This window comes from Prionailurus bengalensis, chromosome D2 (genome assembly GCF_016509475.1).
Source record: "Prionailurus bengalensis isolate Pbe53 chromosome D2, Fcat_Pben_1.1_paternal_pri, whole genome shotgun sequence".
Classification (NCBI taxonomy): Eukaryota; Metazoa; Chordata; class Mammalia; order Carnivora; family Felidae; genus Prionailurus; species Prionailurus bengalensis.
The window spans coordinates 64,371,972-64,395,278 of record NC_057351.1 but is presented as its reverse complement, the minus strand read 5'-3'; the positions used below and the strand labels follow the sequence as shown (position 1 = coordinate 64,395,278).

The 23,307-nt window shown below is 42.9% G+C and overlaps 1 protein-coding gene across 5 annotated transcripts in view; it reads left to right on the top strand.

Annotated features, from left to right (window-relative positions):
• The window catches only part of SORCS1 (sortilin related VPS10 domain containing receptor 1), a 518,222-nt gene that overhangs the window by 321,047 nt on the left and 173,868 nt on the right, over nucleotides 1-23,307 (top strand). For all 5 annotated transcript variants that reach the window (XM_043597466.1, XM_043597465.1, XM_043597464.1 and 2 more), the window contains exons 4-5: nucleotides 2,989-3,147; nucleotides 19,460-19,533. In XM_043597466.1, the coding sequence (XP_043453401.1) occupies nucleotides 2,989-3,147; nucleotides 19,460-19,533 (233 nt within the window). The remainder of the gene's footprint in view (nucleotides 1-2,988; nucleotides 3,148-19,459; nucleotides 19,534-23,307) is intronic.

Genomic DNA, 23,307 nt, shown 5'->3' with positions numbered 1-23,307 from the left:
AGGCTATGATTAAGTAATTGAAATATTTTATACACAATGGTACATATTCGTGTGTGGATATGCATTTGTGTGTTTCTGGTTCAGTTAGAAATGAACATAGGCCATTATATTAAGTGGAAAAACCCACTACATCCATGATATTATATATAGATGCGAATAAAGAAGTAGAGGGAAGCACACACATGGTTTGACTTGTTCAAGGAATAGGGTCATGAGCAATTTATTTTTCTTTTATTTTAAATTCTTCTGTCAGCCTTACAAAGTTGTTTGTGCAATAAAAAATGGCTAAATAAAAATGGGTCCAGATTGACCTGTTTGTTTTGCCTGGATTTGAGCAGAGATTTGAGAGAGGAACCAATGGAAGGTTTGTGTCATACAGATACACCTATAAATCTTACAGGGGAGAATTTCCTGACATCTTCCATCATTTCCAAAATGTCAGATTTTCAGATTAGGGTTTCAGGTGAGGACTGGAGAGAGAAGCTGAGATTTGGGTCTATATACTTTTAGCATTCAGAATAAAAAACCAAGGGAGTCAGGAGTTTTGTTTATTTAATATTAAGTATCCTTGCGTTTGAAAATGCTTGTGTTGTTCTATCTCCCCTCAGCCAGTATTATCTGGAATATCTCATATGGTCTCATGACTTACACCATTAGTGAGTCTCAAAAATATTTTAGATGACACATGAAAATCAGCTTGATTTGAGGATATTCTGTAGGCCTACTGTTTTTATTTTGGTGAAACAGTCTGCCAGGGGAAGCAGGTGGTGCAATCTGCTCTCATGGGAAGAAAGGAAAACATATTTTGGTTGACAGGGAAATAGAAAGTCAGAGGAGGACAAAAAAAATCACCTTGCCTGAGACAATGGCCGCTCTACAGAATCGATCCTCTTCATACTATCATGGAAATTACTTTCTGGCGGTAGAGCCGAAAGGTTGTTATGTATTATTGTCGACTGTGGTTGGAGACACAAAGCAGTGCGATCATTTGATGACTTACTTGTTATTTGGAAAATGACAGCTTTTATGTGCCAATAAATATGAAATCACCTGCAAGTATTCTTGTGAATTTAGGAACCATCCGAATGTCCTTTCTTAGTGCATAAGGTAGAGTTTAATGAAGCCACGTGACTTGTACTTAGTCAATTATCTGGCGGTTCTGTCTCCGCCATCCGATGAGGGAACCCTGTCTGCTTGGTGAGTGCAAGACAGAGAGGCCCGTGTAACTTTGTCAGAATTTCTGGTTGCTGGACAGCGGCTTCCCCGGAACATGGAAGGAGGCAATTAGTCTCCAGTTTTAGGTGTGCTTTTCATCTTGTGCAGAGTGTGGCTGATGGCCACAGCATCCCGCTTACTCCACCACATCCCTTTTTCTCCTTCAACAAGGGCGGGTTGAAGGAATAGCAAGGAGCTTTAAATTCATCCTGGGTTACAGAAACACAATCCAGGCTGAGTGTGTCTGGCGTGCGGTGGTCATGTGCCATTGGCGGTGACAGGACACCACTTGCAAAGATGACGCTGACTATTCTGAGGTTTTAATATGATTGCCTCCGCACGCTTGAGAAAGCCCCATGTGTTTGATCTTTTATGACATGACCCTATTTTTTTTTCTTTTCCTTCCTCTCTCTTCTTTTCCTGGAACTGCTGCGTCCTCAGCTGGCAGTCTTTAAACCCTGGGCTGCAGTGATTTCTCTTCATACGACCACACATTAAGCATATCTTTCATGCTTCTCTGAACCAAACTCAGAAAGTGCCAATTAATAAGTTGATGGGGAACAAGTTAATGGGTAGCATTAAGGCCACCTGTCCAGAGGCATTAGGTGTGCCCGTTGACTGAGTGAAAGGAGACCTGCAGAGAGTCGGGAATGAAGTACTTTATCACACATTCCTAGAGGCATAAAATGAGAGAATAAAAGTCCATTTTCAGGGCAGCCCCTCCATCTTGTTGCTCTTGTGGATTGTTCACACTGCTCTGGCCAAGGTTAACCATCCTCACGAGAAAGGACAAAGCATCTGAAGCTGTGAGTGTTTACACATGTAAAGCATATTTCTTGGTCAGTAGGCTAAAGATTGAGAAGAACATCCGATACTTTTCCATGGCACTTCCATTCATATCTGCTCCAACTATTCTGGGCATCTTTCTATTGGACGTGACTGGTCTGAAAACTCTATTCATTCATTCATTCATTCATTCATGTATACATTCATTCATTTATCCATTTATTCATCCATTCATTTGGAAAGTACTCACTGAGTTTATAAAATACGCTGGGCCTTACTCTAGCTGCTGGGAGTATACTTGTGGGGGAGAAAAAGAGAGGAATATCACAGATCCCTGTTTTCATTGAGTTGATGTACTAGTAGGGAATATGTAGATGAGAAGCAAAATAAATCAGCAAATTATAAAATAGGTTTAAAGGTGATAAAATGTGGCCTTTATACAATTTCCAGAGGGGGATTTAGAAAGCTCAGCCTTTGAGTCAAGACTCAGAAAATCAGATTAAAGGTAGGAGGACACAGAATATTGTTGGTGTGAATAAGAGGGCTTATGATTAGAGGAAAAAAGGAATGGGCCCCATCCTCTTTCTCATTCTTTCCACCTTAACCACAGCAGACTATGACAAGTCTTGAATGGAAAGTAGACAAGGCCCAGTAGGAAAGAGGGCTGAGGTTAGGGGAACAGTAGGGCATATTTCAGATTAAGGACATAACCTTGAAAAAATACAAGGAGACCCATAGAAGACAATAAAATGCACTTCATTCTTTCCTCTCCCTTCCAGCTTGTCTGCCTCTTTGATTTTTTAGTGAAAACAGTTTCATGGCATTGGTCCAGGAGAACAAAGCGACAGAGCCAATGTCCTTGTTTAGCCAAGCATTCTTTAGTCCTTCTTGCTGTCTTACCGAACTGTTAGCTCCTTTCTTTAGTTTTTGTAAGTTTGAAAACGTAACATTTTGTTGTCTTCTTTCCCCAACAATTCTCGGCTGCAGATCATGTTACTCACAGACCCGGAGATTGAGAGCAGCTTACTGATCAGCTCAGATGAAGGGGCCACCTATCAGAAGTACCGGCTGAACTTTTACATTCAGAGCTTGCTTTTCCACCCCAAGCAAGAGGACTGGATTCTGGCATACAGCCAAGACCAAAAGGTGAGCACAATTACCTCATTCGAGACAACAGTGCCTGGTTTTCCAGGGAACGGACCAGGAGTTGATTGTCTCTACCTTTCTTCTCAGCAGTGACTTTTGTTCTGTGCAGTAGCCTGAACTCTGAACCAGTGGGTCGGGAGCAGGCAAGGAAGAAGATCAAGGTGCTTGCTTGAGCTGTGTAAATATCTGAAATAACATACAAGGGAAGAGCCTGACACTAAGGAAGACATGGTGGAGAGGCAGTTATTAATAGATGCCATGGGCCATCAGGGGCTCCTACCCCCCATGGAATTTGAGACAGTGTTTTGTGCATGTGGAGATGTGAACATTTTTCTGGATTAAGGGCCCAGAGCTTTTTTTCAGAGCCTTCTTGGGAAGGAAAACTCTAAAAAGGTGAAGAACACTAGTGATTTGCTAAAACAGTGAGAGACATGGCCAGAGGAGCAGTGATAATGTTCATAGAGGACATTATTCAGAACCAAGTCATTTCACACTGACAAGACAACTCTGTCTTCTCTTGGTGGTTGTGCTGAAGGAGAGGTCTACTTTTTAAGAACATTGACTGAGGTTGTGCTAGTGTGTGTGTGTGTGTGTGTGTGTGTGTGTGTTTGTGTGTGTGTGTGTGTGTGAGAGAGAGAGAGAGAGAGAGAGAGAGAGAGAGAGAGAGATGTGTATATATTTTATGGGATATATACTATATACTACATATACACTATAAAATATCTCTAGTCCCTGCTTTTAAGAAGCTTCAATTTTCAGGTAGAATATAAGGTGAGCAACAGCAGATACAATTAAAGAAACAAAGGATTTACAGGCAAATATGAGACTCTAGCTATAAAAGCCAATGAGAAAATAGGTGAAATATTGCAATGCTCTTTGTGAAGTGAATGATTCAGTGAAGTTATTCTGCAAAATCTTTTTATGGGAATCTTGTGCTAGAAATTACATATATTTAAAGAGATACCGAACTTCTGTGAGTGAGGAGGTTATTCTAGGGTTTGTTTTTTTTTTTTCTGTCGAGCAGATGTAGATGTGCGGGGTTCTTCCTGAAGGCAGGGGAAGGGTAGACGCAACCTTCCAAGATCTCTACTGACTCGGGCATTTTGGAGGTGGCAAATTAAAATTCTTAGGATTGGAGTTTTATTCATGCTGCCCTTACTGCCAAACAAAATGCACATTGAGCCTAAAAATAGAAAAGATTTACAATTAGTATCTTCTTTTTCTCTTGAGCAGCCTGGCTACCCTTTCAGCAGAATGTAAAATTTCATTCCTGGAGTCAGGCCACAGTGCATCTGGTCCAAGATGGTGCAGTTACCAGAGGCGAGGCTGAGCAGCTTGGGACACAGAGAATTAGTCATTTAATCCACTGGGTTGACTGTATTTTATTTGACAGTTGGTTAATTTTCCCCCTGATGCCAGAGGCACAGTGAGGACCAGATTTACCTGGCTAAGTAGAAACTCTACAGTTGTGCTGGAAGAGATGCCCACACATGTAACCCTTCATGTTCCAGCACTTCAAACAGGGCCTCCCACAGCCACTGTTGCAGAGTGAACAACGCTGGAGGAGTGTGGACATCTGAGTTGTGGCCCCAACTCAGCCACAGTACTTGGTGAATGGTACTTGGTGTTGGTCTTTGCCTTAACACGTGTTTACACAAATAAGTATGCTTGCAGGTGCACTTCCAATGAGATGGACAAAAATACATTAGACTCCAGCTCTGTTGTAGATGCTCCTCATGGTGCAGTGTTGGTCTAAATCAGTTTATCAAGGAGCATTCAGTCCATGCAGGGAGAGAAGATAAATGTACATGAGTTCACTAACAGCCTAAGAGAAGCCAAAAAGGCAGTACCCTCATTCACACATAACAGATACCCAGTTGAAGTAGCTGGATGGATTATACGAAATTGGCAGCCCAAAGTTCAGGAGATAGAGGTCGTATGAAATGATTTCACCTTGACCTTAAAGAATATATGTCATATTTCTGTTTGGAGGACCACACTGTACACAAGAGGAATGTCCTAAGCAATAATATAAAGTTAGAAAAACAGTGTTCACAGGGTTGAGAATGCGTCCATTTGACTGAAACTGAAATTTAGTAAAGTTAATTCTGTATATATTTTTGGAATCTGATCTTGACTGCTTTTTGCTGTTTTGACTGCCTGACTCCTAGGCAAAATAAGTTTTGTTTTCATAATTAGGACCCTTTTGAAAAATTTGGCCAGTGTGATGATGTCTTCAGAGGTATACACTACAAAGGTTATTCTGGTAGCAAAGTTAGGATGAACTGGGATAATATGAGGTCAAAAGCAAGAAGACCGGTTAGGATTATATGGCAGTAGTCCTGGTCTGGACCAAAAATACCTTCTGTGACCATGGACCAAATGAATTCTATCACTTTAGAGCTGGAAGGAGCCTTAACAGTCTTTGCTGGTATGTAGCTAACAAACCAAAACTATGAGAAGTTAATGAATTTCCCCCAAAGAGAAAAACCACTCATTGGTATCACATGTCAAAGTTCAGTGAATGGAATAAAGGCTTATATGAAATTTGGTAGCATTCTCATCCTTGATTATGACATCTAGAGATTAGCAGTTAGGCAGAAAGATACCAACCTTACCGTTGAGCTCTCTGTTTTTCCTAGAGAGAGTGAAGGAGAAATCATCCTAGAAAAAAAAAAATTGTAGATAGCCTTCTAAGATGAGTAGGGGATAGAGTACTCCATATCTTAGGGCTTAAGTCACAGAATGAGGAGTGGGGCATTTGCTGGGAGGCAAGTGGGCTGCAGCCATAAGATGAGCCATTGGCCAATGAGGTTGGCTGGAAGTCAAGTGTAAAGGGTGTGTGGCCACTCAGGTGGGTCAGTGATATGAAAATAATAGCCAGCAAACACCCATGAATCATGGAGCTTTTAACACTGATGAGATGCTGCACTGAGCATCAAGGAGAGCCCTGTGCTGGTGTTGGCAGGCCAATGACTATATTTGCCCAGGAAAAGGGAACATTTCTTCTTTCATGTAAGGATTGCTCATCAGTTTTTCTGTGACAACTACTATTGCTACTGCGGCAGAACTCCCCATGAAGATCTTAGTCTCATTGCTGGTCCTCGCGCTGCTGGATGCTTTTCTACGCCAGCCTATGGTGAACAGAATCCTCAAGTAAAAGGTGCTGTCCCTTTGAAAGAATCTTCTTCAGGTGGCCACTCCTTGAGAACTCACCCGTGAACAGAGTCCTCCTCTCCCCACTCTTCCTGGTCTCCTGCCCCCATTGTCTTCTCAGACGTGCCCTCCCTCTTTTGAATACATACTCTCCCTCTTTCGCCACCCTTATTTTCCCCTTACTTCCCTGCCGTTGCTTTTTCTCTCCTTCAGTACAGGAGACTTTTAAGGCCCTGAGGACAGTCTGGAGCCCTGGCTTGCAGGACAGAGCCCATATGAGCTGCGGTGTTCTGCTCTGACTGCATTTCATCTTGTGTGCCTCAGTCCCGAGAGGATGTTTTTTGATGTGCGCATTTTAAAGGACCCAAAGTGTTTTGTTGAGCCTGTTGTCCTTTCTGGCCCAAGAGAGAGTTTTACTGGCCACCAATTCCATAGGAAATCAGATTTATTTTCTTAAAAATAGCTTTTCATCACAGACAAATGTGTATGGACCAAGGCCCTCAGAATTCATAAAATCAGGCCTTCTGATGTTTCAGTCTTTTTTTTTTTCTGAGAGAAATCTGACTATGATATTCAATGTCTAGATGGTTGCCAAGAGGTGAAAGCTTTCTTGAATGAGCATGCGGCTTTCCAAACACCACAGGAATGACTGCAGCAGAAAGCAGTACCTTTTTTTCCCTTTAAGGTCCTGAAGTACCCTGGCTACTTAGGGAGCCCTGTCCAGGGCCTAATGCAGTATAGACAAAGGAGTTAGCCTCCTTGGCTTCTAATGGGTCTTTGTGAAGGTGTGCCTTTGGAAAGCCCTGAAATCTCCAGAAATGTAAATATAATAGATACTATGGAAATTTTGTCAAATGGACAGAGGGATACTGGTCCCATAAAGTCACACTACTAAGAATTCTTACAAAATAGCAGTCAGTCACAATGGACACAACGAAGAATGCATAGCATTTAGTACAGGACCACCAAGATCTTGCTCTCCTTTATTTATTTATTATCTTTTTTATTTCCGTAATTAAGCAGTCCGCAAAGCAAACATTCTGTACATTTGGTTGGTTGGTTGTTTGTTTCTTTGCATTCGGAAATGGAGCCGGCACCGGAAAGCAGAGAGAGAGTTCTTCACTTCCTTGCTAGTTTCCCCTCACTTGCTTGCCTCAGTGCAGGAAACCACCCAAGGAAGGCTTAGCAGCAGGCTGAGTCTGCCAGATTACATCTTTATTTTAATTTGGCAATAAACTAGTGTACAAACTGTGCTGTAAAACATTGCCTCCAACGGCATCTCTCAGTCTGTCTTAAACACCTCACTAAACATGATGTGTTGGGAAACATTTGAAATGAGAGAAAACAAAACGCAGATGTGACTGAAAGAGAAAAAAAAGAAGAAGAAAATTATAGGAATGTGCATATACTTCAGCTTTGCAGACCACCGTGGCACTGGGCTCCCGGCCTCTCCCTTAGGGATTGCACTGGGGGACAATTTTTAAAGGGGGGGGGGGTCTGCAGTGTTGGGAAAGCAACATGACCACTTGGGGCTCAGGCCAGTGAGCAGCTCTAGAGGAAAGGCCCCCTCACTTGCTTGCTCCACTTAACCCCCTGGCAAAGATCTGCAGGGGGGCCTGCTGGCTCTGACCCTTTTTCTCTGGTCCCAGGAGGTGTACTTCCACTTGCCGCCCTTATGGATATCCAAGTTCATTGAGGCCATGAACGACAAGCAAGAAACCGTACCGAACAAAGCGGCTGGGTCTGGGCTGTGAGGTGGAGAGCAGGTGTTCATGTAGACATTTAGAGGGGTGGGGGTGGGGAGGTGTTGGGAGGCTCCACCCTGTTGCTCTTGCAGCCTTGGGTGGCTCGTCCAGTGTCACCAGACCTTCATATTTTCTCAAGAGAAAGAATCTTGGTCTATTAGATATGGTATTTTCATACTTTTAAGTATTTACAACTAACTCAAATTTAAAAAAATAATGTTATTTATTTTTGAGAGAGAGAGAGATAAAGCATGAGCACGTGTATGGGTGGGGTGCAGAGAGAGAGGGAGACACAGAATCTGAAGCAAGCTCCAGGCTCCAGACTGTTAGCACAGAGCCTGACATGGGGCTTGAACTCATGAACCGTGAGATCATGACCTGAGCTGAAGTCGGACACTTGACTGAATGAACCATTCAGGCACCCCAACAAGCTCAAAAACTTAAAACAGAAAATGGTGAGGGGAGAATAAATCTCATCTTGCTGCCTTGCATTAGTCCCCAAATCACTTTTCTTTCCCTTCTGTCTTTCCCATCAGCTTTCTTTTTCTCCTGTTCATGGATCTCCCTGTCAGTTTTATTTCAGACGTTAAATTGTTTTGTGATTTTTTTTATAAGTTTTATTTATTTATTTTGAGAGAGAGAAAGAGCATGGGAGGACAGAGAGTGAGGGGGAGTGAGAGAGAATCCCAAGCAGGCTCTGCACTGTCAGCTCAAAGCCCAGTGCAGGGCTTGATCTCACAAACTGTGAAGTCATGACCTGAGCCAAAGTCAAAAGTCATCCACTTAACCGCCTGAGCCACTCAGGTGCCCCTGTGTTGTGAATTTTTAAAAAAATGCTTCCAAATTGGGTGATCAATTCTGTGGCGGTAAGACAGAACCTTCAGGACAGTTTGGTGGGCTACCCTTCATTTTGTGGCAGTTCTAGAATATTCACCAGTTTATATTGTTTCATTTATTCTGGAGCTTGATGATTCAGCATTCCAAGTAATATCACATGAGAGCCTTCTCGACTCCTCTGTATTCCAAAGAATCACAGTTTATGAAAGAAGCAAGAAATCCTAAGGGTTGCATGTTACCTCACCTTCGATATTTTGGCATTTATGTGTATGTGTGAGATATACACAAAACCGAATCATAGCTCTGAAGGGGGCGAACATGTTTTGATAAGGAGGCTCTTTTCACACATAATTGAAACCCTAAATATTAACAGTCGGCATTCTCTGCATGAGTGAAGACTAACTTTGAGCTAAAATGATATATTGATAGAAAAGGAAAATTATACTGCCAATGTGTTCAATAGCATACGATAGAATTTTAGTAACCTGTATAAAAGTAAATAAAAAAAAATACTCCTTTTAGTTTCATATCCATTCCTAAAAACCAAAAAAAAAAAAAAAGCAACAACAACAAAACAAACAAAAACAAAACACCTCCCTCCCTCCATTCCTTTTTAATCTTTCCTACGTCCTAACAGAAAGCCATTGCTGATCTTGGTTGTTCTGGATCTTGGCAAACTGTGACTGCTTGAAAAAGGAATAAAGGTCAGCATTTTCCAAAACTCAGTCGTAGTGCCTTCTCGCCAGTAGGAGACAATACAGCAAGCCAGATAAGATCATGAGCTCTCTACTCTGTCAGGTCCTACCAATGCCAGGGTGACCTTTGGCAGGTCACCGTATGGGTTCTACAACTGTAAAGTAGAAGTAACAGTAAGAGAATGTGCCTCACGGGACCGTGTGAGGATGCTGATATAACGCGTGTAAAACACTTACCACAGAGCCTGGTGAAGAGTAAGCATCGTAGAACTGCCAGCCAGTGTATGATTCAGAGGCCTGAGAGCGAGCTGACCTGGTGTGGCGTCGCTGGATTTAGACACGGGGCTGCCTTAGCAGCAGTTCGGTGTCTCCCCAGTACCTGAAGTCGTAGACATTTAGGTCAATGTCAGATGCCCCCTTAGCATTCAATCGCTGAAAGGTACCATGGAACCAGAATGAATGGAGCAAGGAAGAACCGATGCGCAGTACTCAGAAAGTATTGATTATAATAACAGTAAACCATTAAGTATTAAAGCATTTGTCTTCACAGTAACTCTGTTTGTTTTTTAATAGACCTGGTAGCCCCTAAATGTCAAAAGGGCAAGATTGTAATAAATGATAAATAGATCCTTGAAACTCAGCTCCCCGGGGATAGTCAAATAATTTCTGCACAAGTGCACTTAGCAAACAGATAGCTACCTAATGCCATCTTGCTTCTCCAAGGCACGACAGTAAGTAAAAAGGCACTCAGTTATGTATATGAAATATGTTGAGCATTATAGTCCTTGCTGATTTGGTAGGATTTCCATGTGCTTGAAATTTTCCAATGTCAGAGCTGATTTCTATTCTCATGAATATGTAAATAATGTAAGTATCCAACTACAAAACTGGCAATTAGAGTGGAAACCAGGGAGCTTGCTAAATGTCATCCCCAGTGCTTGTTTATAAAACAAATTCTCTAGCTGAAATGCCATAATATGTAAACAAGAGAGGCCTCTGTTCACCTTAGATGCCTTGTTTAACTAGGTGATATCGTCATTTTTCACTTGCGACCTGGAACACTTTGAGCTACCTGTTCCTAACCATTTGAATGGAAGGGGCTGCTAGAAGGAAAACTGGGACATATCGAAAGGAGGTGCTAGGATTAAGGTTTGGATAGGCACAATTATGCTATCTGGTAGCTATTTAAGCTTTGAAATAAGGTCAACATTTTTCCTTGTGCCGCTTTTTAGCCAGCTCTTTTGATCTGTCTGTCCACCAGTACTTGTCTGAATGGAGTTTGTCACCTCCTTAAACCAAGTCCCAGTCTGGAAAAGTTTGGAGGACATTAGACTGCTTAAGAGAACCTGGATTTCTTTCCTTAAAGAGCTCATTTGTAAGATGCCCAGAAAGCCCTGCCTCTCAGGGGGGCCCTTTAGAAATCTTATAATGCTAGGATTTTCTGCATTCTTCCATGTCAAGAGTGGTTGCAAGCAGTGATGTTGCCAAGAAGGGCAGGGCTTTGGGGAGAAGGAAAGCTTGGCCTTGTGAGTAGACACATTTTGTGAATTTATGACTATGATTTTCATATTTAAAAAAAATGTGATCTTGGCCAACCTTTTACCATGATATTGTAAGTACATATTACAAATGGCATAGTCATTGTTCCCAGGGACTCAGAGGCCAAGATCACATAGCTGGCAAGAAGAAGAAAAACCGGAAGTTACACACCCTCCTAAAATTGCCAGGTTCCTAAAATCAAATGAAAAGGCACTGATACAGACCTTCAAGACTCTCATTCTCCCCACTTACTTAACTCCAATGCCTGCCTGGCCAACGCAACTACAGGCATGTCGAGAAAATATCCCAGAACAATAAGACTTGTGATCCAAAGCCAAATAGCTTCTGTTGCCCTAGGAAAGACCATGATAAAAAAATATTCAGCCTCAGAGGCTGGGAACTTGGAATTCTTATCTAAGACCCTTCCTTGCTTCCAGAAAGTCTGGAAGAAAAAGACAGTCACATCTGCCTCTCCCTGTCATTCCTGCCTTCCTCAGGGTCTGTGGATACTGAAGCTTGATGGCAATAATCCGTAGCAGAAAGAGGAGCGAGACAGAACTAGCACTGACCATTCATTCATCCTGTAGCAAGCCTTCTGCAGGGTTTTTCACACCAACTGCTCAACTTTATTCTTGCAGCAAGCATTAGTGATGTTATTATGCTCATTTAGCATTTGGGGACTCTGCGGGTCTAAGGAGTTAAGAAAATTTCCTAAGATGGCCTGTCAAGCAATTGCTAGAACCAGAGTATAGTCGTTGTTTGAATGTCTTCACGCTCTGTCCTCATTGCATTAAAAAATCCAAACCCCCCCAAAAAAATGTTTGCCTCCCTGGAAAAGCCAGTATGGTTTTTAAATTTTCTTTAATTGCCATTTCCCTCCCCCTGTTTTTATGTAATTGTCTCTTCTCTGTCCGACCTACCACATATCCCTCTGACAGATACTGCGGTGCCCATATCAGGAGCTGATTTCACAGCAGAGGGAGGACTGTTGTTTGAAGATCACGAGGGAGAGGAAGCGAGGGGTGGTGGGACCTGTGAGCCGGAGGGAAACCAGCCCTCACTGGTTCCTAGGCACCCACACCCCTTGTGACAGAGAGGAGTCTGCTTGTAAAATTTCCCCCTGCCCAGGCCAAGCGATGGGGCTTTCAGAAGTGACCCACTCGATGGGGACGCCTGGGTGGCTCAATCGGTTAAATGTCTAACTCCTGATCTTGGCTCCGGTCATGATCTCAGGGTTTATGAGTCCACATTGGGTTTCACGGACTTTGTCCTGACAGCACAGAGCCTGCTTGGGACTCTGTTTCTCCCTCTCTCTGCCCCTCTCCTCTTGCTTTCTCTCTGTTCTCTCTCAAAATAAATAAATGAACTTAAAAAAAAAAAAAAGAAGAAGTGACCCACTCTAATGTTCCACTTCTGGTCAGATGTTTTTCTTTTTAAATGTTGTTTTGTTTGTTTATATTTTTTAATGGCCTCCCCTTCCCTCCTTCTCATACCCAGGGGCCCTGTCTAATCAGGCACTCACTGGTCCCCTGCCCTGGTGCAGCACCTTCCAGCTGGCCTGTCTCCCCCATTCCATCTTCACGGTCCTAATGCATTGGTCTTACAGAGACACAGCTCCAATTACGTTCCAAGTGACAATTTTCTCCTGCTTATTTTTATGTTTCACAACTTCTGAGCTTTATCATCTGTGCATTTAAAGAATGGTATGATCGTATGGCTATGGAGGGCTACTCCTTTTATCATCAGTTGCCTTGATATTATGGGATTTGTCACATAGATTCTATTTCAGCATCTAATTATTTTATTTATCTTATATTTATTTCTCCATCTATATTAGATCATCTTTAAGGCCAAGATTCCATATTACACACACACACACACACACACACACACACACACACACACACCTCCAGACTCAAGTGCACAGGAAGTATCTATAAATGAAAGTGGCCCTCGGTCACATATTGAACCTTCCTTCCCAGACAGCCCCAGCTCCATATGTCTAATCTCCCAAGCCTGCCTCAAAGTGCCAAACCCAACTGTGGGGCATGTGACAGACTTCAGTGACAGCTGGGGAATGGCCAGTGACAGATTTGATAAATCCAGCCACAGGAGAGATTGATGGAGCCAGTGATATGCCACCATTCCTGCTCACTGTTCATCAGCAAAGGCTGAATCCACAGCCTTGGTGCTCTTGTCTTTTGACCTTGGTGACATTTGGATCCAGTCTGTATTAGCTCCCTGCAAGTTTCAGTAGGATTGCATCTGTCCATCCGCATCTATCCCACACCCAGGCTCTGTTTATAGCCTCTCGGCCCCCATGGCTTCACCTTTCTGCACATAGCCCAGTCAAGCTGGGTCTCCTGCAGTTCACAAACAAAGCACAAAAACACGACCCTAAGCTTTGCAGTTCTGTTTATTTGCTCAGACTAACCCGTTCATTCTGGAACACTTTTCCACCACATATTTATTTTAAGGAATTTTAACTGTCCTCCTGGGCCCATCTTGAAAGTTCTGCCAGATTCCCAATCTGGAAGAGTCTCTCCTGCATAGGCCACCATAGAACTCTGAACTGAACATTATACATGATTACTATATGTTATCCGTGATATTCTAGCCTTTGGTGTGAGGAATTTGCATGTGTTGGCGACAGGAGTGCTGGTCTGAGACAGCCATGATGCGTCTCTCACCACCTATCCCTATACCCACCAGCCTGGAAGAAGACTTGTGCCAACGCTTAGGGAAGCTTTATGAAACTACTTTAGGTACCTCGGGGTGTGCTATTCCCTTCAAGTGAGGTCAGGCCTTGTTCCGTGCCGTAGAACCAGAGTATCCGGCACACTTCTGACGACCATGGATTTCTGTGGATGGATTCTCTTTCTTCCTGTTGAAGCTGGTGGACGAAACAGCTTGATATTTGCAGTGCCTCGGGCCTGGCGTTAGGAATTCATTTGAAGTCCTCAAGGTGCCATCTCTTTTTTCCTAAGAAGAATGCAGTAACAGCATTGAGAACTGGAGAATCATGAGGTAGATGAGTGCTTTGTACCCAGACCATCCCCAGGGCATTATTAGGATGAGGCAAATAAAATAAAACTGGCAGGGTTTTCTGTCAGCCATCTCAAGAAGTGCAATTTGCAGGCCTCCTGCCTCTAGAATGTTAAGGGCAGAGAAGCAAAAAGGAGCAAGCAGGCAACCTTGAAAAGAGCCCCCAGCAGGAAGTATTCTGCCAACATGGAAGCCTCTCAAGGAGTCTGTGTGGAGGAGACCCAGGGGCCTGCCTCCTCACTGGGAAAGTCTCCATGAGGAGCTTTGTGGAGGAAGCATTCAATCCTGTCAACCACAGATCTAAAAGATGTTATCGCTCTTCCCTTTTGCCAAATCGTGTCCTCGCACCAATATCCTAAGTGCAGAAGAAAATCCCTAATGTGCACTTGTCTCACTTTGAAAGAGTGGCTGCATTGATCTGATTTAGAAATATTGAGAAGACTTTCCAGGGACAGTGATGATTGCAGGCTTTTGCATCGGCACACGGAAGTGGGATTTCTCTTCAAAGAAAGATGCTTCCCTGCTGGGGCTTCAGCCACCATGCAAATGGTAAGAAGATGGAAAATGGAAGTTGCCACCAGCTGTGCTCACACCCCCCTTCTCTCACCCCGGCTTAGTCTGCTGAAGAGCAGGAACGCTGAGCAATGCCAATGACTCTCACTACTTCTCACCCGCAAGCTCTCGGTCTTCCTGTGGCATCCATCTTTGTTCTCCCCTGAGCCTGCAGCCCTAATACAGTTGCATCTCTGCAGCCTCCTGAGGACGGCCCCAGAGATGGCTGAACTGGTTAAAAGCTCACAACAAAACTAACCCTTGCCATTGTATTCTTTGCAATTAACTGTATTTTTATCTGGACTCTTCTCACAGCAGACAACGGCAGATGGCAAAGCAAACCAGTGTGAGAGATGTCTAAAAAAGAAAAAAAAATAAGAAGAAGAAAGAAGGAGGGAAGGGGGGAGGGAGGAGGTGGGGGGAGGAAAAGAGAGGGAGAGACCATTCTGGAAAGGAGCCTGGCAGGAGGGAGAAGTATTGACAGGCCCAGACCAGCATAATGACGGAGTGGAGGGTCAGGCCCTGAGGCTGATAGTAGATCTGGAGTGTAGATGAGCATTGGGTTTGTGCTCATTAAGTTATATTTACTGAGGAAGGAAAGAGGTCTCCGGTAGTTTAGGATGATTTGAGACAGGAAGGGCTTTCTGCCTTGCATTCTTAGTCAACCAGAATCCTTTCCGTGTTCCCTTTCTAAAATTTCTACTCCTTCAAAAAGTTTTTCCCCAATTTCCCCCAATAGTTTGTACCAGTGTTAGCCTAATAAAAACAAAACCAAAAACCCTTCAAGAATGGTGTTTTGGTGTTTACGACAGAGGTTAGTAGATGAATGTTGCCCTCCTAAAACAAATATTGTGTCTTCCCTCTGATCGATCTCTCTCTCTCTCTCTCTCTCTCTCTCTCTTTCTCTCTGCTCAGCATTCCTGGAGAAAGCTGTTCTGTTTTCTCTGATGTGACAGATAGTAATGATAGTTCTTAGTGTTGTGTTCTGACAGTCAAAAGAAACCTTAGAGCCAGAGACAGACAGACAGGGAAATAAATCTTATTTAGGTACTACCAACACTATGAATTGTATTAAAGGATGTTGACTCGTTCTACACAAAAAGCCTTCCACTGGCGGCTGAGACAGTGTCATTGAGTAAAAGGCCTTGAGCCCTTTCTCTGCTTTATGGAGGAGAATTTTGCTGTCAGACTCTGCAGGTTTCATTAACACGTTAATTTGAGTGGCTCTGAGTTGTTAAACTTTTCTTGCTCTGACTCCAGCCTGGACTCTAGGGAGAAAATGTTTAAAGTAGTAGGTGAAGTACACAGAGCAGCTTTGGCTAAGGGTAAATAGGCAAGACCCTGCTTCCAAATCCTTGGCAGTTTCAAATGTACTGATTTTTTATAGTTTTGGCTTGTTCATTTGTTTATTTTTTAGATATAGACCTCTACTGTGGATCTATGGAAATAAAACATATCCCTCTGATAAGTGACCTTTGTTCGCCCACTGGGAAACCTGGGTGGTACTTTACTGGGTAGATTCATCACTAGGGAATTTGCATGGTATAAAATCGATACTCCTCCCCTCTCTTATCATCACTATGTGCTAGACGCTTTCTGGAAGGAAAGGATTCCCGATACCTATGAGCTTTGTAGTCCTGTCAAAGGGGCAGTGAGTGGTCTCGGATATTTTAGGGTGATTTAAGATAGGGAGGAACTCCTGCCTTGCATTCCTAGAAGGTTCTCTTGGAAGGCTACTGAGTAAGTTTAATATAAATAGGTGGCCTGTAGTTTGATACCATCTGTGGAACCATAGATCTTTGGAAATGAGGCCACTGGGAATTTTAGTGTGTAGGAGAAAGTTCATAGAAAAGGTATATTTTGATCTGGGCCTAAAAAAGAAGACTGACATTGAGGTAGGCAAGTCCTGAAGCCACCGCAGCCAGAGTGGGTAGCATCAGTGAAGACACAGCAGAGGAAATCTGTTCAGGTGTGAATGAGAGAGTGAGAAGGTGGAGTCCGCCAACACCAAAGGGGACCTTTCGAGAAAGAAGGCCGGAAGTAATGTCACCAAGCTGAATAAGAGGCTTGGTTTATTGGATTGTCTGGTATATCTACTGCTTGAGGGGCCTCTGGATGTTCACAAATAACAAAGCAGCCCTTGAAGACGATAAAAACAAATATCATGGGACATACCTGACTGGTCCACAGATTCTGAATCCAAGCCTAGAGGGATCAATTAAAAAAGACATAGAAAACACACACACACACACACACACACACACACACACACACACACACACACAGAGATGCCAGCACCCAGTGATTCCTCACAGAGATGAATTTTCTGTGGGGGCAGGGGTGGCCCCATATGAACCCTCAGAGTTAATATTTGGTTTTCAGGATATCTGGGAGTCCAGCTTCACACCCAGAGTTGTTATTATTTCAAACCATCCTTCTTCTGTTACAGTTGCATAAATCCTTATATATAAAGATAGATATTAACGTACATTTATATAGAGACAGAGACACAGACAATGGTGTGGACTCTGTTCTCTTTAAACTCATGGAAAGAAGTGTAGCTCTGGGCTTTAAAAAAGATAGAGCTGGGGCGCCTGGGTGGCGCAGTCGGTTAAGCGTCCGACTTCAGCCAGGTCACGATCTCGCGGTCCGGGGGTTCGAGCCCCGCGTCAGGCTCTGGGCTGATGGCTCAGAGCCTGGAGCCTGTTTCCGATTCTGTGTCTCCCTCTCTCTCTGTCCCTCCCCCGTTCATGCTCTGTGTCTCTCTGTCCCCCCCAAAAATAAATAAACGTTGAAAAAAAATTTTTAAAAATAAAAAAGATAGAGCAAGGGGAGAAGGAGGAGCAGACCCTCCCATTCCAGGTGCTTGCTGTTGTTCCCCAAGTCTGTGCATTCAGATGCCAAGTGTTTGCAACACGCTGGCAAACAAGTAGCAGGACGTGTGTGCCCTGGCTGCTTGGGTTCTGAATGGAGAGAGAGTGAACTGTCCCATCTGTTGTTATCTCTGTGATGGGAACTGTGTCCCCAGCTCTGCGTGGCACTCTTAAAAGGAATCAAGCATAAAATGTATGCAGGCAGCCTTTCCCCAGGCATGATGGGGCAGAGAAAAATAGTAAGACTTGAAAGAAACAGCCATAAATTCTCCTTGACCAAATACCCAAATACTGTGTCGTTGGACTCAGTTGAGCCACTTGCTTAGTAATCACATATTTCAGCCTTTTCTTTTTGGCTTTAGAGTCTGTTTTGACCCACTGGACATACTGTCATAGGAAGCTCTTCCAAGGGTCAGTAAATACTCACTTGAGCTGACCTGTTCCTCGGACTTGCCCAGTGCATGTGCAGCCTTGGTGAATCACTCGGTGAGTCATTTGACCCTTCAGTGAGTGCTGAAGCTGGAGACAAGATAAGGCTGAGCAATCATGGTATTCAGTAGAGTATGACTCATTATCCATTCACTGTGGGATTGGGCGAATGCAGTGGTGGAAGATTGGGATGTGACTGGGTTACAGACCAGGCACACAGTAGAAAGGAGATGTTTCCAATGATATTTATCACATCGGTAGCCAAATGTCCATGGGACCCAGAATGCCTAGAGCAACAGGAATCTCCAGGCTGCCATGAGGACACTTCTCTAGAGCTGTAAAGATTATTGGAGAGGAGCAGAGGTGTGGAGTGAGCCAGGATAAAGAGCAAGATGTAAGAGAAAAATGACATTTGGAAGGAATGGAATATGTGGAGCATTAGACCCTGTCTCATGAGCAGTGTTTCTTTGTAGTGGCCTTGGGAGAGTACTGAAGCCATGTAGCATGTGGACTTGAACTCTTACCAGCTGTAGAGCCATCTGTAAATTAACTTCATATATCACGGGGATGATGTGTGGATGAAATGAAATAATGCATGGGGAGCCCTTGGATCAGAGTGAAGGTGTAGTCCATGTGGGCTGCTGGAATAGCCTGAAGCTTCTCTGGCTGTTGTGGAAAAGACCAACAACAACACTGGCTCCCCTGGGCTGCAGGTTCAGTTCTGGGCTCCCTGACTTACCATTCAAAGCCTTTCCCAAGTTGCCCTCAACATTCACATCTATATTTATGTAGATAAGCCAGGCTTATTTGTATACTGTCCCTGCACATCTCACCACTTTGACCACATCACTCCTTTTGCAATGAGTGTTCTGTTTTTGTCAGTGTGAATGCTGCCATTCATTCGGACCTCGGCTGAATCCACACACATCTGTGAAGCATCCCTGATTTCTGAGTCTCCCTCCTTGGCATTCCTCTGTCCCTGGTGGCCTCATGCATTCCTCATGACTTTAGTCAGGTTCAGGTCATACTATCAGCTCTTTGAGAGCCAGGTCTCGTTTTTGCACTTCTTCGTATTCCACACAATGATCTGCACGTGATATCATTAGGTCACAGGGTACCACTGGCTCTGTCACCAGGTGAAACCAAGTATGAATCCCAGCTCATTCTAATGTTTAGAGGGTATGCGATTTCCAACAAATCACTTCATCTTCCTGCACTTCAGCTTCCTCAGTTGTAAAGGGGGGATATTAATATCTGACTTGCAGAGTGTACATGAGGAGTAGAGATGACACGTGGATCATTTACCCTGCAGGTACTCAACAAATGGTAGGCACTAGCGTTGTTGTCATTGTTATTCTTACTGTTATTGATCCCGTGAACTAATATTTGTATATCCGATGTGCCACGGGTCATAGTGCTGAACAATTTCTCTTCTCAACAGTTATACAGCTCTGCCGAATTTGGGAGAAGATGGCAGCTTATCCAGGAGGGTGTCGTACCAAACAGGTTCTACTGGTAAGTCTCCTTGTTTTTGTAACACATTAAGAGATCACCTAGTAAATGAGCTTTGGAGTCTTTTTCTCACTGAAAGCTCTCACATGAGGTCTGTCCTTTTTAGACATGCCTACATCCCCCTACAGAGCAGGATGTGATGTTGGAATAGTCAGCACCTTAAGGGAAAGTTACAGCCTTGTCACAAACTGCTCAGTAAGCCCCAAATAGATCACTGAGATTAGTGAACAGCATGGGCTTTGTAACTGTTGTTTTATTCTGTTTTGATGGGACTTGTGAAATAGACACTTTTAACATTTTTTTTAATGTTTATTTATTTATTTATTTATTTATTTATTTTTTGTTTTTATGAAATTTATTGACAAATAGGTTTCCATACAACACCCAGTGCTCATCCCAAAAGGTGCCCTCCTCAATACCCATCACCCACCCTCTCCTCCCTCCCACCCCCCATCAACCCTCAGTTTGTTCTCAGTTTTTAACAGTCTCTTATGCTTTGGCTCTCTCCCATTCTAACCTCTTTTTTTTTTTTTTTCCTTCCCCTCCCCCATGGGTTCCTGTGAAGTTTCTCAGGATCCACATAAGAGTGAAACCATATGGTATCTGTCTTTCTCTGTATGGCTTATTTCACTTAGCATCACACTCTCCAGTTCCATCCACGTTGCTACAAAAGGCCATATTTCATTTTTTCTCATTGCCACGTAATATTCCATTGTGTATATAAACCACAATTTCTTTATCCATTCATCAGTTGATGGACATTTAGGCTCTTTCCATAATTTGGCTATTGTTGAGAGTGCTGCTATGAACATTGGGGTACAAGTGGCCCTATGCATCAGTGCTCCTGTATCCCTTGGATAAATTCCTAGCAGTGCTATTGCTGGGTCATAGGGTAGGTCTATTTTTAATTTTTTGAGGAACCTCCACACTGCTTTCCAGAGCGGCTGCACCAATTTGCATTCCCACCAACAGTGCAAGAGGGTTCCCGTTTCTCCACATCCTCTCCAGCATCTATAGTCTCCTGATTTGTTCATTTTGGCCACTCTGACTGGCGTGAGGTGATACCTGAGTGTGGTTTTGATTTGTATTTCCCTGATAAGGAGCGACGCTGAACATCTTTTCATGTGCCTGTTGGCCATCCGGATGTCTTCTTTAGAGAAGTGTCTATTCATGTTTTCTGCCCATTTCTTCACTGGGTTATTTGTTTTTCGGGTGTGGAGTTTGGTGAGCTCTTTATAGATTTTGGATACTAGCCCTTTGTCCGATATGTCATTTGCGAATATCTTTTCCCATTCCGTTGGTTGCCTTTTAGTTTTGTTGGTTGTTTCCTTTGCTGTGCAGAAGCTTTTTATCTTCATAAGGTCCCAGTAATTCACTTTTGCTTTTAATTCCCTTGCCTTTGGGGATGTGTCGAGTAAGAGATTGCTACGGCTGAGGTCAGAGAGGTCTTTTCCTGCTTTCTCCTCTAAGGTTTTGATGGTTTCCTGTCTCACATTTAGGTCCTTTATCCATTTTGAGTTTATTTTTGTGAATGGTGTGAGAAAGTGGTCTAGTTTCAACCTTCTGCATGTTGCTGTCCAGTTCTCCCAGCACCATTTGTTAAAGAGGCTGTCTTTTTTCCATTGGATGTTCTTTCCTGCTTTGTCAAAGATGAGTTGGCCATACGTTTGTGGGTCTAGTTCTGGGGTTTCTATTCTATTCCATTGGTCTATGTGTCTGTTTTGGTGCCAATACCATGCTGTCTTGATGATGACAGCTTTGTAGTAGAGGCTGAAGTCTGGGATTGTGATGCCTCCTGCTTTGGTCTTCTTCAAAATTCCTTTGGCTATTCGGGGCCTTTTGTGGTTCCATATGAATTTTAGGATGGCTTGTTCTAGTTTCGAGAAGAATGCTGGTGCAATTTTGATTGGGATTGCATTGAATGTGTAGATAGCTTTGGGTAGTATTGACATTTTGACAATATTTATTTTTCCAATCCATGAGCAGGGAATGTCTTTCCATTTCTTTAAATCTTCTTCAATTTCCTTCATAAGCTTTCTATAGTTTTCAGCATACAGATCCTTTACATCTTTGGTTAGATTTATTCCTAGGTATTTTATGCTTCTTGGTGCAATTGTGAATGGGATCAGTTTCTTTATTTGTCTTTCTGTTGCTTCATTATTAGTGTATAAGAATGCAACTGATTTCTGTACATTGATTTTGTATCCTGCAACTTTGCTGAATTCCTGTATCAGTTCTAGCAGACTTTTGGTGGAGTCTATCGGATTTTCCATGTATAATATCATGTCATCTGCAAAAAGCGAAAGCTTGACTTCATCTTTGCCAATTTTGATGCCTTTGATTTCCTTTTGTTGTCTGATTGCTGATGCTAGAACTTCCAGCACTATGTTAAACAGCAGCGGTGAGAGTGGGCATCCTTGTCGTGTTCCTGATCTCAGGGAAAATGCTCTCAGTTTTTCCCCGTTGAGGATGATGTTAGCTGTGGGCTTTTCATAAATGGCTTTTATGATCTTTAAGTATGTTCCTTCTATCCCAACTTTCTCAAGGGTTTTTAATAAGAAAGGGTGCTGGATTTTGTCGAAGGCCTTTTCTGCATCGATTGACAGGATCATATGGTTCTTCTCTCTTTTTTTGTTAATGTGATGTATCACGTTGATTGATTTGCGAATGTTGAACCAGCCCTGCATCCCAGGAATGAATCCCACTTGATCATGGTGAATAATTCTTTTTATATGCCGTTGAATTCGATTTGCTAGTATCTTATTGAGAATTTTTGCATCCATATTCATCAGGGATATTGGCCTGTAGTTCTCTTTTTTTACTGGGTCTCTGTCTGGTTTAGGAATCAAAGTAATACTGGCTTCATAGAATGAGTCTGGCAGTTTTCCTTCCCTTTCTATTTCTTGGAATAGCTTGAGAAGGATAGGTATTATCTCTGCTTTAAACGTCTGGTAGAACTCCCCTGGGAAGCCATCTGGTCCTGGACTCTTATTTGTTGGGAGATTTTTGATAACCGATTCAATTTCTTCGCTGGTTATGGGTCTGTTCAAGCTTTCTATTTCCTCCTGATTGAGTTTTGGAAGAGTGTGGGTGTTCAGGAATTTGTCCATTTCTTCCAGGTTGTCCAATTTGTTGGCATATAAGTTTTCATAGTATTCCCTGATAATTGTTTGTATCTCTGAGGGATTGGTTGTAATAATTCCATTTTCATTCATGATTTTATCTATTTGGGTCATCTCCCTTTTCTTTTTGAGAAGCCTGGCTAGAGGTTTGTCAATTTTGTTTATTTTTTCAAAAAACCAACTCTTGGTTTCGTTGATCTGCTCTACAGTTTTTTTAGTTTCTATATTGTTTATTTCTGCTCTGATCTTTATTATTTCTCTTCTTCTGCTGGGCTTAGGCTGCCTTTGCTGTTCTGCTTCTAGTTCCTTTAGGTGTGCTGTTAGATTTTGTATTTGGGATTTTTCTTGTTTCTTGAGATAGGCCTGGATTGCAATGTATTTTCCTCTCAGGACTGCCTTTGCTGCGTCCCAAAGCGTTTGGATTGTTGTATTTTCATTTTCGTTTGTTTCCATATATTTTTTAATTTCTTCTCTAATTGCCTGGTTGACCCACTCATTCGTTAGTAGGGTGTTCTTTAACCTCCATGCTTTTGGAGGTTTTCCAGACTTTTTCCTGTGGTTGATTTCAAGCTTCATAGCATTGTGGTCTGAAAGTAAGCATGGTATAATTTCAATTCTTGTAAACTTATGAAGGGCTGTTTTGTGACCCAGTATA